Raw genomic sequence first — 17,204 nt, forward strand, 5'->3', positions numbered from 1 at the left:
AAGGCAGTCCCTTAACTGACTGAGCCACCCAGGCGCCCCTGTATGAGATGTTTTAAGAGATCTAAAGATGAGAATGTCAGATGCTCTCAGCTGCATGTAACAATGACAGAAACATATAAAGATAATATTAAGTACAAAGATGTTTATTATTTTGTTAAAAAGAAATCCAGAAGAAAGACAGTGCCAGGATTGGTACAATGGCTCAAAGATGCCTTGTAGCTTAACCATCATCAATGGCTTGGCTTTTTCTTTTATTTTCTTTTTCCTTTTATTAAAAGATTTTATTTATTTATTTGACAGAGAGAGATCACAAGTAGGCAGAGCAGCAGGCAGAGAGAGAGAGGGGGAAGCAGGCTCCCTGCTGAGCAGAGAGCCCTATGTGGGGCTCGAGCCCAGAACCCCACGACCATGATCCAAACTGAAGGCAGAGGCCTAACCCACTGAGCCACCCAGGTGCCTCAGGTTGGCTTTTTCTTAAGGATTATATGTCAATGTTCATAAGATACCTTTGCTCTAGATATCATGTCATTATATAACCATATATAATGGCAGAAGAATGGCGGTGTGCCCTCATCTACCTCTTTACATCAGGAAAGCAAATTTATCTCAGAAGTCTCTGGCACATTTTCTTCTGGTTCAGATCAAGTTAGGTGTCTTTAGCTTAGTGAAGGGAAGCTAGAAAATTATCTGTCGTTTCCAATATATATTGTGGAGATGTGTGTATGTTTCGTGTGTGTGTGTTGTTAGATAGGCAACCAACAGTGTCTGACACAAGGAATAAGATGGAATCTCAGTCCTCCCGAAAGAAGCTTGTTTCTCTCTGGGTGAAACAACAAGCTGTAATTATAATACAGTTTATGTGTGGTAGCTTCCTGGGAACACTCCTGGGCTTCAAATTAACAATCCCTTTTAAATTGGTTAAAGAAAACCATTCTAGATACTTTTGCTTTGGAGTTGCCAAAGCTGTCCTCTCTGAATCTTTAGTCACATGTCTGTTCTGACCATCTTTTTAATAAGTGGTGTTAAGAAATGTAGTATCAAGTTTACATAATGTGATTTTAAGTGATGTACTCTTTCTCCAAAATGCTCTTGCCCTTACACCTTCACATGCCCACATCTCATTCATCCTTTGAAGGAAGCTAAAAAATAATGCCTCCCATTTATTTCATTTGTTCAGCAAGTATCTGCTGCATGCTTACAACGTCAAGCATGCTGAAATTGTTGAGGATACAAAACATGAGTTCTGACCTCATGGAACTTAGGAGGGGAATACTGACAACTAGCAGTAACAAGGGATGAGGAAGAATAAGGTACAAGCAGAGGACAGGCAGAGATACGTATTTACACTATTGGTGGGGTTAGAAGCAGACAGAGAAGTCTACCTGAAGACTTTTTAAAGATGATACCTATGGATGAGTAGGAATTGGAGAGAGAAAGGGAGGCGAGAGTGTTCAAGGTAAAGAGAATCGTGTATAGAAAACCATGGAAGTGAAAGTGTCCTTGATAAAGGCCTCTTTAACTCCTCCTTCCCCTAAGTAATTTCTCCATTTGATGACCCCCGTAGCACTTGATATACAATTTTTAGGTCATAAGATATCTGAAGGCAAAACATATGACTTATACAATGAGTACTGGGTAAATGTGATTGCCGCTTCAGAAGGAGAGTGAGGCTGTATCTATATCCATGAAAAATGCTAACTTAAAACATTAAAATATCTGAGGTAAGAGGTGGATTATACCATACGTCTCTTCAATATGATAGGAAAAGCATCATCTGTCTAGGTGACTACAGAGCCCAAAGCAACAGGGAGGAATTGATTCATAAAGTTCTGGAGGAAGTACAAAGTTATTATAGCTCCAGTCCTCAAATGTTACTTTAAAAGCCATTTTAGGGGGGCACCTGGGTGGCTCAGTGGGTTAAAGCCTCTGCCTTCAGCTCAGGTCATGATGCCAGGGTTCTGGAATTGAGCCCCACATCGGGCTCTCTGCTCAGCAGGGAGCCTGCTTCCCCCTCTCTCTCTGCCTGCCTCTCTGCTTACTTGTGATCTCCGTCTGTCAAATAAGTAAATAAAATCTTAAAAAAAAAAAGCTATTTCAGGAAATATAATGAAAACCTGGTATACATCAGAAAGAAAAACCACTCACTTATGTTTACAAGAGGTTTTCTTTTTAAATGTTGTCTTGGTATGGGCTGCTCTTTGTGTGTGGCGGGGTTTTGGGTTACTGGTGGGGAGGGCCTAACCAGACCTGACAAGCTACTTTTAAAATGAAATATATTTTTTTAAGATTTTATTGATTTATTTGAGAGAGAGAGATCACAAGTAGGCAGAGAGGCAGGCAGAGAGAGAGAGGGGGAAGCAGGCTCCCCACCGAGCAGAGAGCCTGATGTGGGACTCGACCTGAGCAGAAGGCAGCGGCTCAACCCACTGAGCCACCCAGGCACCCATTAAAATCAAATCTTAATGGACCCCCAGGCAGCTCAGTCTGTTAAGCAACTGCCTTTGGCTTGGTCATGATCTCAGGGTCCTGGGATTGATTCGCACATAGGACTCCTTGTTCAGTGGGGAGGCTGCTTCTCTCTCTGCCTGTTGCTCCCCCTGCTTGTGCTCCCTCTCTCTGTCAAATAAATAAAATTATACATTAAAAAAATACATGTACACACAAATGTCTATGTCATGACTCAGGTTTTTACCATTTCATTTCTTGTTTATTTTTTCTTTTTGTTTTTTCATTTTAGATACATGTTCCAAAATCCTTTTGCCATTTGGTTGAGAGGAACCAAAATGAGTAAATTTTGATAGAGAAGGAGGTTGGGGGATATAGCTATTGTCTTGATTGGCCAGAATAGATAGTATTTTAAGCTTTCCTGAGAAAGCTCCCTTTAATTTATTCTTCTCCTTAATTCTAGTTTAGCTATTCATCCCCAGGTTTGAGAAGGCACTTGTTTGATCCTGCCATTTCTGTAGCTAAGTAAATAATAACTCCCAGATAATGAGCAAATATATACAGATGTGTTATGCGAATGGTAAGACACTATACAAAAACGTAAGGTCTTATTTTATACTAACTTGGGAAGTTTTTTTGTTTTTTGGGTTTTTTAGAGACAGAGAAAGAGAGAGCTCAGGCTTGTTAGCAGGGGGGAGGAGCAGAAGGAGAGGGAGAAAGAATCCCAAGCAGGTCCCATGCCTAGAGCAGAGCCTGAAGCTGGCTGACGTAAGATCATGAACAGAACTAAAATCAAGAGTCAGATGTCTGACTGAGCCCTCCAGACACCCCAGAAGTATTTCTTTTTTTTTAAAGATTTATTTACTTGAGAGAATGATAGTGAGAGAGAACATGAGAGGGGAGAGGGTTAGAGGAAGAAGCAGACCCCGTGCTGAATAGGGAGCCCAACGCAGGACTCGATCCTGGGACTCCAGGATCATGACCTGAGCAGAAGCCAGTTACTTAACCAACTGAGCCACCCAGGCACCTCATCCCCAGAAATATTTTTGACAGTTTTTTTTTTTTTTTAAAGTAATCTCTACTCCCAACATGGCCCTTGAATTCACAACTCCGAGATCAAGAGTCACATGCTCTACCAACTGAGACAGCCAGGTTGTCACCCCCTACTTTTTTTTGATACTAATTTTTTGAAGTGTCCTCCTCAAGGACAGAGATTACTTTTTTGGATGCTGTCCCATAGTATGGTGAGGTGTAGATGCCGGATTCTCTAATTTGGTGATTCTTAATCTTTTATCTTTTTAAAATATACTGTATTTTTTTTTTAAGATTTTATTTGACAGACAGAGATTACAAGTAGGCAGAGAGGCAGGCAGAGAGAGAGAGAGAGGAGGAAGCAGGCTCCCTGCTGAGCAGAGAGCCTGATGCGGGACTCGATCCCAGGACCCTGAGATCATGACCTGAGCCGAAGGCAGCGGCTTAACCCACTGAGCCACCCAGGCGCCCTATACTGTATTTTTTAAAGAAGTTTTAAATTTACAGAAAAATTGAGCAGATAGTACAGAAAGTCCCCATATAACCTCTCCTTCCCCAGTTACCTTTATTATTGTTAGTATGTATGACACCTTTGCTATAATTAATGAACCAATATTGATACACACTGTAATTACTAAAAATCCATATTCTTTTTTTTTTTTTAACTTTTTGCCTAAAGTCTTTTCTCTTTTAGAATACCAATCAGCTTAAAACCCACGTTGAGCTGTCATCTTATATCTACATTACACTTAATTGCCACGTCTCCTTAGGTTCTTCTTGGCTGTGGCATTACCTTCATTTTTGGGGTCATAAACTGGGTTGAAAATCTGATGAAAGTTATGGATCCTCTCCACAGAAAAATGCACGTGCTTCAGATGTCTTATTGAAGGGAGGTCCACCCATAAGATATTCAGAAGCACCGGTGTAGGAGGAAAAGGTGATCTTGAAAATATCCCCTCCCCCACATTTGGGCTCAAAGTCAGGTTCTACTTTGACCTTTTTGCGTAGCTGTTTTCCTACATGGGCCTTGGTTTCACCATCTGTGAAATGAAGGGTTTGGTTTACATGATGTCTAAATCCTTTTCTAGCACTTTGGAAGGTGCGCGTCACCTACAATTGTCTACATCAGAGTAACAAAGGCTGATAACAGACCAAGGCAGGTCAGGTCAGGAAAGTAGACGGGCTTATCGATAAAGAGGTTGCAGAGGTTCAGTGGGGGACAACACAAAATCTAGGTTCCACTTTATGGCTTTGTGGATTTTCTAAGTCATTTCCTTCCTCTGAGCTTCAATTTCCTCATCTGCAGAAATGTGGAGGCTCTGCTTCTGGTAGTTATGAACTCCTGGGAACAACAGCGGACAATGTACCTAGGAAGATATCGTGTAAGGAATTACGAGAAGAAAAAAGATGGAGTTGATGGCTTAGTGCACTGGTGAAGGGCGGGCTTAAGGAAAAGGAGACCGAGCTGAAGGCTCTGGAAAAAGGAATATAGTACACACCTTAGGGCTATCGGACCACACCCTCACAGCGCTGGGATCAATTCTACCTACGTGCCAGCCCCGCCCCCCCCATTCCCCTTAGGCTGAAACTAGCCACACTTCTCATGGCAGTCACAGTGCGACGCTTTCCACCGCTCAAGGACCGCGCGCGCTCTCGCGCCGCCACCTCACTGCCACCTCTGCCCGCCCTTGGCTTCCTCCGATTGGTTCTCGCTAAGTGACGCAAGTGGTTCTTATTCCACCCACATCACTTCCCAGGGTTCCGCCCCACCTCCTCTTTGCTTCTCCCGACTCGCGTGGCAACCTAACCTGCCCTCGTCTCTGCTGCGCGGGGGGAGCCGGGAGAGCAAGTTAAACCAGGAAGGCGCTGGCTTGTGGCGCGCACGCGCACGCACGCACGTACGCCGGCGGCCGGCGGGGCGGCACGCTCGCGCCCGGGCTCGCCGCGCGCCGCGCCAGAGGCTCGTGCACTCGGCAGGTTGGGCTGCGGCGGCGGCAGCTGTGGGAGCTGAGGCACTGCGCGTGAGAGGTCCCAGTCGCGTCTGTGGCTCCAGTTCCGCCACCCTCCGCTTCTCTCACCCCAGTCTCGGTGCCGGGTGCGGAGAAGGGAACGGCGCTAGTGTTGGGAACCTCGAGCCCACCCCTGGCTGCTTCCGACACCGCCATCCTTCCTTTCCCAGCCGCGGGCCTCGCTCGGTGCTAGGCGACTCTGCGGGGAGGCGGCGGCGACCGCTGCCAGTCTTTGGGGAGGAATCCTGCCCTGCAGCCTTACTCCGCAGCGGGGCCCTAAAGGGTCCGAAAGAGCTCGGCTTCGGTCTTTCCTCTCTCCTATTTCGTCAACCGATTGGAGCAGCGTCAGTCCGAGAGGTCTCTGGGCTGAGGCGGCGGCAGCTCCTCCGGCTCCATCATGTCCGCGGGCGGAGACTTCGGGAATCCGCTGAGGAAATTCAAGCTGGTGTTCCTGGGGGAGCAGAGCGGTGAGTGTGCGGCTCCCCCACTCCTGGCAGCTGGCCGCGGCTTCCCCGCACCGCCCCCAGTGCGGCCCTTCTGTCGGCGAAGGCTGTCTCCCCGCCTCGCGTTAGCGCTCGGTGCTAGCCCGCAGCGCTGCCTGTGTTTGCCGACCCCTCTTAGCCACCAGTTCCTCTTCGTCTTGATCCTTCGGTCAGATTTTGATCCTTCCGTCCCCGACTCCGATGCCTCCTTTCCCCGCAGCCCGGGCCTCCCCTGTCGATCTACGTCCCCCCCCCCCCCGCCCCAGGCCTCACCCGGCCCAGCCCCAGCCTGCTGTCCATCCCTTTCTCCCGTCCCAGACGTCTCACCAACCGTAGCCCCCTTCCTTGAGCCCCACCCTTATTCTTGGCTTTTATCCCAGTTCGCCAGCTCTACGAAGGCCCACCCCGGGAAGCCCCACTCCGGGGATCCGACCCTCTTCAACCTTGGACAAGGAGGGTGGGGGGATTAGGGCGTTGTTTTCCCTAGAGACTTGGCCTTGGGAAGTGCAGATCTGGTGGGAGGTGGGAAGTGGGGGTCGTAGAAATTCTTGGATTGTTTTCAGTTGGGTGGGGAATTAGTTTGGGATATGGAGGGTGCATGTTTGAATTGGAGGCGACTTGAGGATGGAGTGGTTGGGGAATAAGAGGGGTGGTGGTGGCAGTGGCAGTGGCAGTGGCGATTTTTGCTTCTTGGGTTAGGCTGCGCGTTATTGGAAAACCTCATTTTCTTCTCATGACTTTGATCCCTGACAATTCTTTTGGCACTGTTGATGCTTTCCCGGTCTCTGCCAGATGCTATGTCATGATCGTTTTACTTGGAATTTTTCACATCTAACCTCTCCATTTTCTCCTTTCAACATGAGGCAGTGTCTGTTTCTCTTTATGGTGGTGCAAACAGGAATTACCGGAGAAATGTTAATTATTCCACTTCTTTTGAGTGTTTTCCAGTTTATATTTAGGATTCCTGTGAGAGGCCTGAGAATAACAAACATCTTTGTTTTGTAGGATTTCCTTTTGGGCTAGAGAGTAATGGAGTAAGAGTAGAATAGATTCATCATCTACTTATCTAAATTAGATTTCAGTATGTAATACCGTTTCGTCTAAATGACCCTTTTTGCTTAATATTTCATAGTATGTGGTGAGTGGAATGATCTTACCTGATCAGGCTTCTGCTGTTGCTTACTTTGTATTATATACAAGATCCTAGTTTTGTGATGGTTTTATCTAAAATTATTTCTGGTGATTCCAATTTCATGCTGAATTATGAAAGTTGGCACTGGACAGTGCAGAGATTATCGTCCTCCTTTGTTTTTCTCACATATTTCATGATGGTCTTTAAAATTCAGACATTGAGAGGTTAGTCCTCCCAAGTCATCCTCAGACATTGAGTTAACTAAGTACCTTAGGTTAGGCTGTAGAGAAGCCAATTTCTTTTTTTTTTTTTTTTTTAAAGATTTTATTTATTTATTTGACAGAGAGAAATCACAAGTAGGTAGAGAGGCAGGCAGAGAGAGAGAGAGGAGGAAGCAGGCTCCCCGCCGAGCAGAGAGCCCGATGCGGGACTCGATCCCAGGACCCTGAGATCATGACCTGAGCCGAAGGCAGCGGCTTAACCACTGAGCCACCCAGGCGCCCGAAGCCAATTTCTTTTGATTGGAAAGCAGATAACTTACAAATTCAGAGCTTTTCCTACTACCTTGAACTGTTTATAGTAATATATATGACATTAAAATAGGTTAACATTAGTTGCAAAATTGCTTCCTGTTGGAGCTGAGAAATCATTTTTTTATTTTCAGTATGTAATCTTTACCTCCTTCCCTCTTACCAAGGAAAAATATAGTTTCCTCTTTGCTTATGAATTTTCCTGAAGCAAGTATACGCTTGTTTCTTGATGTAACTTGGTAAGATCCATGAGGGTGATCCCAGTCTACGTATTTTATAGCAATTTCAGGACAATGCCATGCATAAAATACAGTGTATTGGTCATTATTGATAAATAGGATCTAAAGTGCTTATTGTGGACTCTGGGGATGTTATTGCTGGCCTTATGTTGTGATGCAGAGCTATTTAGTTTGCATGAAAAATCCATTAATCTCTGTCTTAGGAAGATTGTGAGTAGTGATCATAACTTCAGTATCTGCAGGTTTCTTTTGAATTCCTTAAGTAATTATTTTCTAATTCACATTGCAGAGTTTGGTGGCTTTTCATTTTTTACTTTATGTCTTGACAGCATCCCCCTCCACACACACATAGTTCCTGAAGTCATGTTAGATTTTTTTTAATGGACATTATTTTTTTGGAATGGTTTTAGGTTTACAGAAAAGTGAGATCGTGCCAAGGGTTCCCGCATAGCCCCACCCAGTTTCCCCAGTATTCCTCAGTATTCTTGTATATTACATTTGTTATAATGAGTGAGCCAATGTTGATATGTTATTTTTAACTGAAGTCCATAGTTTATTCAGATTTCCTTACTTTTTATCTTTTTTGTTTGTTTGTTTTAAGCATTCAGTTCAGGATACCACATTACATTTAGTTGGCTGTGTCTCTTTAGGCTCCTCTTAGGTGTTTTTTAAAGGACTGTGTTTACATGATTTTTAATTCTGTGGAACTGTGAGGTCAGTTATCTTTTAAGGCCAGGTAATGCCATTTGATAGCTTTGACAATGGAAGATTGATCTTTGTTTTCATGGGCAGTGTCTGTAGTTTCCTTATGCATTAGTAAAGATCTGTAGAACCCATGTCATCTTGATGTAACTCTTCATGAATTATTTATTTTTAGGTTTTAGAATTCCACAATTCAGCTTTCAAAAACGAATCTGTGGCAAAGCATTTACCACATTTATAAATGGTGTGTGTGTGTGTGTGTGTGTGTCTTACCCACAACAGAATGCAAGTCCCATGAAGATTAAAACTTACTTTTTGTTCATTATATTTCCCAGTGCCTAGCGTACCAGGCTCATAGTAGGTACTCAGAAATATTTGGTAAATGAGTGGTGGTTGAATCTACTAGGAACCAAAGCTGTATCAATCTTTGCTATGGTGGAATCTATGTTTTTACCTTATGCTGTTAATAGTTTAACAATAGCATTTTATACCTCCATTATTTGATTGTATGCAGGGGTACTCTAGATGCTGGAGGGGACAGGGAACCCAATAATAAAAGCTCTCTCCCTTTTGCTTAAAAAAAATAGGACCAGGATTTTGCACTTTTGTGTTGAGCAAAATTAGTTTTGTTTAAAGATACTGTTAAATTATTTTCTATTAGCATAGCACCTAAAAATAAGTCAAATGACATTAAAGATGTGTTCAAGGAATTGCTTTGGGGTTTAGTAGACTTCTATTTAGCTTATTAAAAATTAAAAATTAGGGTTCTGTCTCTGTAAACAAAGATGAATTGTTTCAGCATATGAAGCTTCAGACTGAGTTAATGCCAAACACATCAGTGTTGGCAGTCTTTTTACAAACTCTTAGGGTCTCTTTATATTTCAGTAGTATACCGGACTTAATAAAGGGATGTGGAAGTACACAGTTTAAATCTGAGGTTTTCTTGAGAAATCTTTTTTGTTGCTACCTCTGGCTCCTCTTGTAAAATGCAGAGGCATTTTTAGGGTTGCCATTCATGTTTTATATTAGAAGATTACTACAAACAAATGTTACAAAATAGGGTTACAAATTAGAAAGCATAATCTCAGGTAGAAGCACATACCTGACCTCCTACTGCTTAGGTTTTCACTTTATGTTACCCTTTTACATCAGTTCTTCTGAATTAAAATATGGTAGGTAGGGAAAATGTGTCTTACCATCAGAGACCAGGAGTACTGAACAGTTTAGATTGGTTAGATCAGTGATCTTAAACTTTTTCTTCTCAAGATCCTGTTACCTGTTATGCTTTTACAAATTGTTGAGACCCCTAAAGAACACTGTTTATATGGTTTATATAAATATTTACTGTATTGAAAGTGAACAACATTTAAAAATACTTAATTCAGTGGCGCCTGGGTGGCTCAGTCGTTAAGCTTCTGCCTTCAGCTCAGGTCATGATCCTGGGATCCCGGGATCCTGGGATCCTGGGATCAAACCCAGCATTGGGCTCCCTGCTCAGCGGGAAGCCTGCTTCTCCCTCTCCCACTCCCCCTGCTTGTGTTCCTTCTCTCTCCCTGTGTCTTTCTGTCAAATAGATAAAATCTTTAAAAAATATATTTAATTCATTTAAAAATATTAGTTTTATTTATTTATTTTTTGGGGGAAAGATTTTATTTATTTGGCAGAAAAAGAGCACAAGTAAGCCCAGTGGCAGGCAGTGGGAGAAAGAGAAGCAGGCTCTCTGCTGAGCAGGGAGCCTGATGCAGGCCTTGATCCCAGGACCCTGGAATCATGAGCCGAAGGCATCTGCTTAACCAACTGAGCAACTCAGGCGCCCCAAAAATATTAGTTTTAAGTCCATTATATGAAAGAACCATTCTCCAAACAAAGATTTAGTGAGAGTGGCAATGCTTTACATATTTGCAAATCTTACTTTTTAAGTTTTTTCTTCTTCTTTTTTAAGATTTTATTTATTTATTTGACAGAGAGTATAAGCAAAGGGGAATAGCAGGGAGAGGGAGAAGCAGGCTCCCGCTGACCAGAGAGTCCCATGTGGGGCTCCATCCTAGGACCCCGGGCTGAAGGCAGGCAGTTAACTCACTGAGCCACCAGGTGTCCCTACGAATGTCTTTGACTTATTAGAAGACATCCGGATTCTCATAGATCCTTCTGCATTCAGTCTACTGTAATAACACATGTATAGATTCTGCGAAGCTCCACTATTTACTCATGAGAGAATGAGAATGAAAAAACCAAATAACATCAAATGTAATGAAAATGATTTGACTCCCAAAGGGTAGTGGACCCCCCACTAAAGGGTCCTGGGAATCCTGGCAGTCCGTGGGCCACACTTTAAGAACTGTTGTTAGATGATATTAAGCCTTTTGTACTATGGAGCTTCATATTGCAAGTTAGGGCAATCAAGAAGAATGTTTTCCATACCTGGTTTTGGAGCCTTAAAACTAAACAATAGAACTAGTGATTAAGAGCACATGGTCTGGGTTTTATATTTTAGCACTGGCCACTGACTTTGGACAAATTAGTTGACCTCTCTATGCTTCAGTTTCCTTATTTATAAAATAAAGGTAATAGGGACTATTGTGTGGAGTTACTTTGAAGATTAAATTAGTTAGTAAATGTGAAGCATTTAGAAGAGTGCCTGGCACATGGGAAGTTCTCGGTAATTAGTTAAACAAATTTTATTTTTTTAAAAAGATTTTATTTATTTGACAGAGAGAGAGATCACAAGTAGGTAGAGAGGCAGGCAGAGAGAGAGTGAAGCAGGCTTCCTGCCGAGCAGAGAGCCCAATGCGGGGCTCGATCCGAGGGCCCCGGGATCCTGACCTGAGCTGAAGGCAGAGGCTTTAACCCACTGAGCCACCCCAGGTACCCCTAATAAAAAAATTTTTAAAATATTTATTTATTTGAAAGAGAGAAAGTGAGACAGAGCATGAGTGAGGAGAAGGTCAGAGAGAAGCAGACTCCCCGTGGAGCTGAGAGCCCGATGCGGGACTCGATCCTGGGACTCCAGGATCATGACCTGAGCCGAAGGTAGTCATCCAACCAACTGAGCCACCCAGGCGTCCCCCCTAATAAAATTTTTAAAATAAAATATTTATTCTTTTTTTTTCCCCTTAGATTTTATTTATTTGTCAGACAGAGAGAGAGAGTGGGAGAGAGCGGGCACAAGCAGGGGGAGCAGCAGGCAGAGGGATATGGAAGCTTTTCACTGAACAAGGAGCCTGACATGGGACTGGATTCCAGAACCCTGGGATCATGACCTAAGCTGAAAGCAGATACTTAACTGACTGAGCCACCCAGGCATCCCTGGTTTAACAAATGTTTATGTAAAATTACTATGCTATGAAGTGATTTAGTAGAGCATAAGCTTAAAGAAATTTACATTTTATAGGGAAAGAAAGATAGAATATCTAAAACAGTATAGTGTGATAAGTACAGTTGCTTAGAAAAATAGAGTTAAAAGGTGTAAAGAAATGACCAGAGCATGGAGTTCTAGGGAAGACACTGTATAAATCATTATAAATGACTAACCGATTTTTAGCTGAAATTCTTGAATGAGAGCATTCCAGAGTTGGAGGAGACTTTGAGAAGTCACCTAATCCATTTCTTTTAGGGCTTTAAAACTGGATCACTTTTCCCCCCTCTAATTTTATGTATTTGTTTATTTAAGAGATAATATTGATTTACTTGAGAGAGAGCATGCACACACTCACGCGAGTGGGTATGCAGGCACACAGAGGGAGGGGCAGACAGTGAGAGAAACTGACTCCCATCTAGGTGATTAGTCTGTCTCAGGTCTCCATCTCCTGATCCTGAGATCATGACCTCAGGTAAATTCAAGAGTTGGGTGCTCAAAGCAAAATGAACCACCCAGGCTCATTTATTTATTCTTATATAACTTTATTCTTATTATTTCTTTAAGATTTTATTTATTTGTTTGAGAGAGAGAGTGCTCACACATAGGGTACCCACGGGCCTCCATCACAGGACCCTGAGATCATGATCTGAGCTAAAGGCAAATGGTAAACCAACTGAGCCACCTTGCTGCCCTCTAACTTTATTTATTTATTTATTTTTAACATTTTATTTATTTATTTGACAGAGAGAGAGAGAGATCACAAGTAAGCAGAGAGGCAGGCAGAGAGAGAGGAGAAGCAGGCTCCCCACTGAGCAGAGAGCCCGATGCGGGGCTTGATCCCAGGACCCTGAGACCATGGCCTGAGCTGAAGGCAGAGGCTTAACCCTCTGAGCCACCCAGGCGCCCCCTAACTTTATTTTTAATAGGTAATACAAACATAAAAAGTGTACTTAGAAAACTTAATACCACCCCGTTCTTGTGACTCTATTCTCCACTCCACCCCCTCCTCCTTTAGTAGTTACACATACTGTTTTTTGTGTATATTCTGGGATTTCTTATGCAAATGCAAGCAAATATGAATATAATTTCTTATTCTCTCTTACATAAGATGTATCAGACTTAAACTCCACACCTTTTTTTGCTTAGTGTGTATCCTAGGGTTTTTTTCATATTATTAGTACATATGAAAACAGCTTTCCCATTCATTTTGTTTGTTTGTTTTTTGAATAAAATTAACCACGCAGAAGAGTTTGGACTTCATCCCAACGTGGAGCTCGATCCCATGACTCTGAGATCATGACCTGAGCTGAAATCAAGAGTTGGATGCCTAATGACTGAGCCACCCAGGCTCTCCCCTGTTCCATTTTCATAGCATTATCATCTATTCTGTTGAGGTGGGAGAAGGACCTGTTCCACTTTGTGGAACCATGGAGGGAATGTAAGAGGGTGTCAGTCTACCTTTTAAACAGACTTTGGTTTTTATCACCACCTTTATCCTTATTTCTAGATACACTTGGTGCGAGTGATTCCTGAACCATTTAGGGGGTTCTTTAGCACAAATCAGATTTTTTCTTAGCTTTCTCTATTGTCAGTTTAAAATTGGCCTTTATAGAACCTATTAGATTAATTACTGCCTTGCCATTTACTTTTTACCTTCTAACTTGGATGATTTAAGTTTTCTGAGAACCAGTACTTTTAGAATTGCTTAGGGTTTTCTGTTTCTGTTCTTTTTCCTTTTTCTTTTCAAATTTGAGTTTTTTATTATTTTTTTAAGATTTTATTTATTTATTTGACAGACTGGTAGTGAGAGAGCACAAGCAGGGGAAGAATACGGATCTCCATTCAGGACCCTGAGATCATGACCTGAGCTAAAGGCAGATGCTTAACTGACTGAGCCACCAGGTGCCCCCCCTTCTTTTAAAAAAAAATACATTTTATAAAATTAAAATCAATTCAGGGTGCCTGGGTGGCTCAGTGAGTTAAGCCTCTGCCTTCGGCTCAGGTCATGATCTCAGGGTCCTAGGATTGATATCATCTGGCTCCTCTGCTTAGCAGGGAGCCTGTTTCCCCTCTCTTTCTGCCTGACTCTCTGTCTACTTGTGATCCCTGTCTGTCAAATGAATAAATAAAATCTTGAAAAACAAAACTAATTTGTAACCATATTCATAGTAGCATTCATATGAGCCCAAAGATGGAAGCAACCCAAGTGACCATGAATGGATGAAGGGATAAATAAAATATTTTATATATATACAATGAAATATTATTCAGCCTTAAAAAGGAAGGAAATTCTGATACATGATGCGACATGCCTGGATCTTGATGACATGCTGAGTGAAATAAGCCAGTCACTAAAGGACAAATACTGCATGTTACTTTAAATTAGCTTACAGTAAGCAGTACTGTTATCCCGTCCTGCCATTGTGACGTTGCATATACCCAGATACCCTAATAGGCTTGGCTTTTGAGATGAAGTCTAAAATCTCCTGCATGGGTTAATTTTATAGTCCTGTTTGTACTCTCCTATCTCTAGTCTTATTCCTGGCATTCATTTTTTACCCTTTATTGTTAGGCCTCCTTATGCTATGTTACAAAAAAATGTTTTTAATCATCATTAAGGTGTTACATCCTATGGGGAATGCAAGTCTTCCATTCTCAGAATCATAGAACCTTAAATATCCTTTATCCATTTAACAGATGGTCATAGTATGCCAGGCATGGAGCTAGGTCCTGGGGGACATAGTTGTTAATAAATCAGATATTATCTCTGTTTTCTTCTTGCTTAACAGTCTAGCAGTAAATTAGGTTTAAATCTTTTACATTTTTCTGTACCTTCCAACCTCTGTTCTTGAACCATTCCTCCAGCCCATCCTTTACATTATCAGAATAAACTTTATAAAAATGTAAATCAAAGTAACTTCCTTAAAAACATTGTGAATGTACTTATTTCCACTGAATTGTACATTTATAAATGGCCTATTTTATGACATGTATAGTTTATCACAGTAAAAATTTTAATTTTCAAAAAACTCAAACCTACTTTTTAAGTTTATTTATTTAGTCACTTTTAGAATAAAGTCAACTTTGAAAATAAAACAGCCAGTTATTTCAGTAAAACTGATACATAAACCAGCAAAATGAGTTTATTCAGAATAGCAGATTGGGATAGGCAAGCCATCATGAACCATAGGCAAGTCTGGAGAACAAATGAGAGAGGTGCTCTTTTATAGACAAGGGAAATGGGGAGAGGCTGTTACAAACAACGTCCATTGGAATAAACTGGGTGTTTGAAGCATAGTGACTTAAAAAAAAAAATTAACATACATGTGTTACTTCCCCCAGTGCTACAGGTCTGTGAATCATCAGGCTTACACATTTCACAGCGTTGGCTGAGTTGTGACAGTCTTTTATTGGCTGGGGTGTTGCTAGGCAAGGAGGAAATCATCCTTCATCCTTCTAGGGTAGTAAAGTAGGCTTGTTAGGAATGCAGGGTAAGTAAGTCTCTTGGTGGGTCTGCAAAGGGCTAGTGACTGGTAGGGCATGAGAGCACCCCCTTCTGGCCTCCTAACTCCATTTTAAATGAGGTTTCTGTTATTTTTTTCCCCCTTTACATTAAGATCTTTCTCTGAAAGCTAGGAGCCCAAACCTGAAGGTAACCAGCTAAATAGGTTAAAAGACCAAGGGTCATTAGGTGAAATTTCTTGTAACCAGTGGGTTTGTTTCCTTTTCTTGTGTAATTGAATTTCTACTCCAGATACATTTATCCATATGCAACAGGTGGTATTTGCTATTGCACAGATGCCTCCTTGTTCAGCAAGCAGATAATCATGTCATTATCCAGAGCTACTTTAGCTAGTGATTCAGGGATCATTATTGGACTGCTGTTGCTTTGCCTGTGACTGTCCTAAAGTTAGAGATTTCTGATGATGCATTCCTTGGCTCTTATTTCAGCCCAAGGAGAAAGCTCTTTATATGCAGGCACACCTGGAGTCATATAGTCCTCCTGCAAGTTCCTTTTTAAGGTAACTGTGGAGGTTTAATGGGGTGAATCAGTGTCAGGTTTATGATTTATTGTGGATGTTGATGGGGACAGTTAAAAGTCCCAATAAGCATTGATCTCCAGTTTGGCAGCTATCTGAACATTTTTATGCCCATGGGAAATGGCATCTACTAAAATGAAACCAGTTGGAGCACAGAGGACTCCAGCTACAGTATGGTTGTTTATAGATCCATTAGCTGGCATATCCAGATTGACCTTTTTCAAGCCAGGGATTAGAAGAATTGGGATGTCATTCTGTGAGCTACCGCCCCATGCTAAAGGGGTCTTTTCTAAAAGTCTTGCAAAAAGGAGTTAGCCAATTTGTATTTCTCTTGAATGCAGGGTAACAGATCATTGGAAAAATTGCCTACAGATAAGACCAAGGAATCTCTGACATTATGAACAGATTAGAGTTTTTGGTGATGGATCCAGCAGTCAGAAAGGTTCCCCCCTTTTGTAGTAGATTGAGGAATATGGGTAAGATCATTGTCTTTCCAAAAAAGAGAGAGAGAGAAATAAGAAGCAGCAGCAAGAAAAAAGTGTATAGGCCTGGTTCAGTCATTTTGGAAAAGCTGTCTCCTTCTCTGTCATGTGCTTCTACTCCTGGAAGTCTTTCAGGACACCAGTTGGTGTGCAGGTCCAGTCAGGCTTTGGTGCTTTCTTTAAAGGTGATATATGAATTCAAGAATCTGTCCTTGGAGTTTGGTGGCACAAGATGGTGCAAGGGTTGGTTAACAGTATCTGTAAGGGCCTTTCCAATGGAGTTGAGTCTTTTTGGGGATGTCTTTTCCAATAGATGAAATCTCCAGGCTGTAGATTCTGACATCTGATGAGGCTTTCGTCATCCAGGACTGAACTGTAGAAAGATTGTCCTACCGAAGTATAATTGTTCTCTATGGATTTGATGAGGTTTTTGCAAAACTGAAGTATATTCCCTTTTATCAGCTGTGGATCAAAGGAGGTAGGCTCTAGGTGCATAGGGCAGGCTGCTATAAGGAAGATTAGATTCTCATTGAACTTAAGGAAATATATATATAGTCATGAAAATCAAGAATATTTAATAAGAGCTTAGGAATTCTGGAGGGATCAAGTAGGGGAAAAAAGTTAAATGCTTCAGTCTTTGTTGGAAAGACACACTTTATAAGATTGCTCTAAGTTATACATTACTTAAACAAGAGGAGGGGATAAATCTGGAAACAACATTAAAGCACCCAGTGTTCCATTAGAGTTTTAGGC

General features: G+C 41.9%; 1 protein-coding gene across 3 annotated transcripts in view; it reads left to right on the forward strand.

Moving 5' to 3' along the window:
- The window catches only part of RAB6A (RAB6A, member RAS oncogene family), a 121,595-nt gene that overhangs the window by 26,158 nt on the left and 78,233 nt on the right, over nt 1–17,204 (forward strand). The window contains exon 1 of one of the 3 annotated variants that reach the window (XM_082749792.1): nt 5,228–5,953. The exons of 1 other annotated variant lie outside the window; for it this stretch is intronic. In XM_082749792.1, coding sequence (XP_082605918.1) covers nt 5,884–5,953 — 70 coding nt within the window. In that variant the 5' untranslated portion in view covers nt 5,228–5,883. Of the gene's footprint in view, nt 1–5,227; nt 5,954–17,204 lie in introns of those variants that run through there. One more of the 3 variants, XM_082749793.1, reaches the window with a different exon arrangement.

Source organism: Mustela nivalis (assembly GCF_964662115.1).
Source record: "Mustela nivalis genome assembly, chromosome: 9".
Classification (NCBI taxonomy): domain Eukaryota; kingdom Metazoa; phylum Chordata; class Mammalia; order Carnivora; family Mustelidae; genus Mustela; species Mustela nivalis.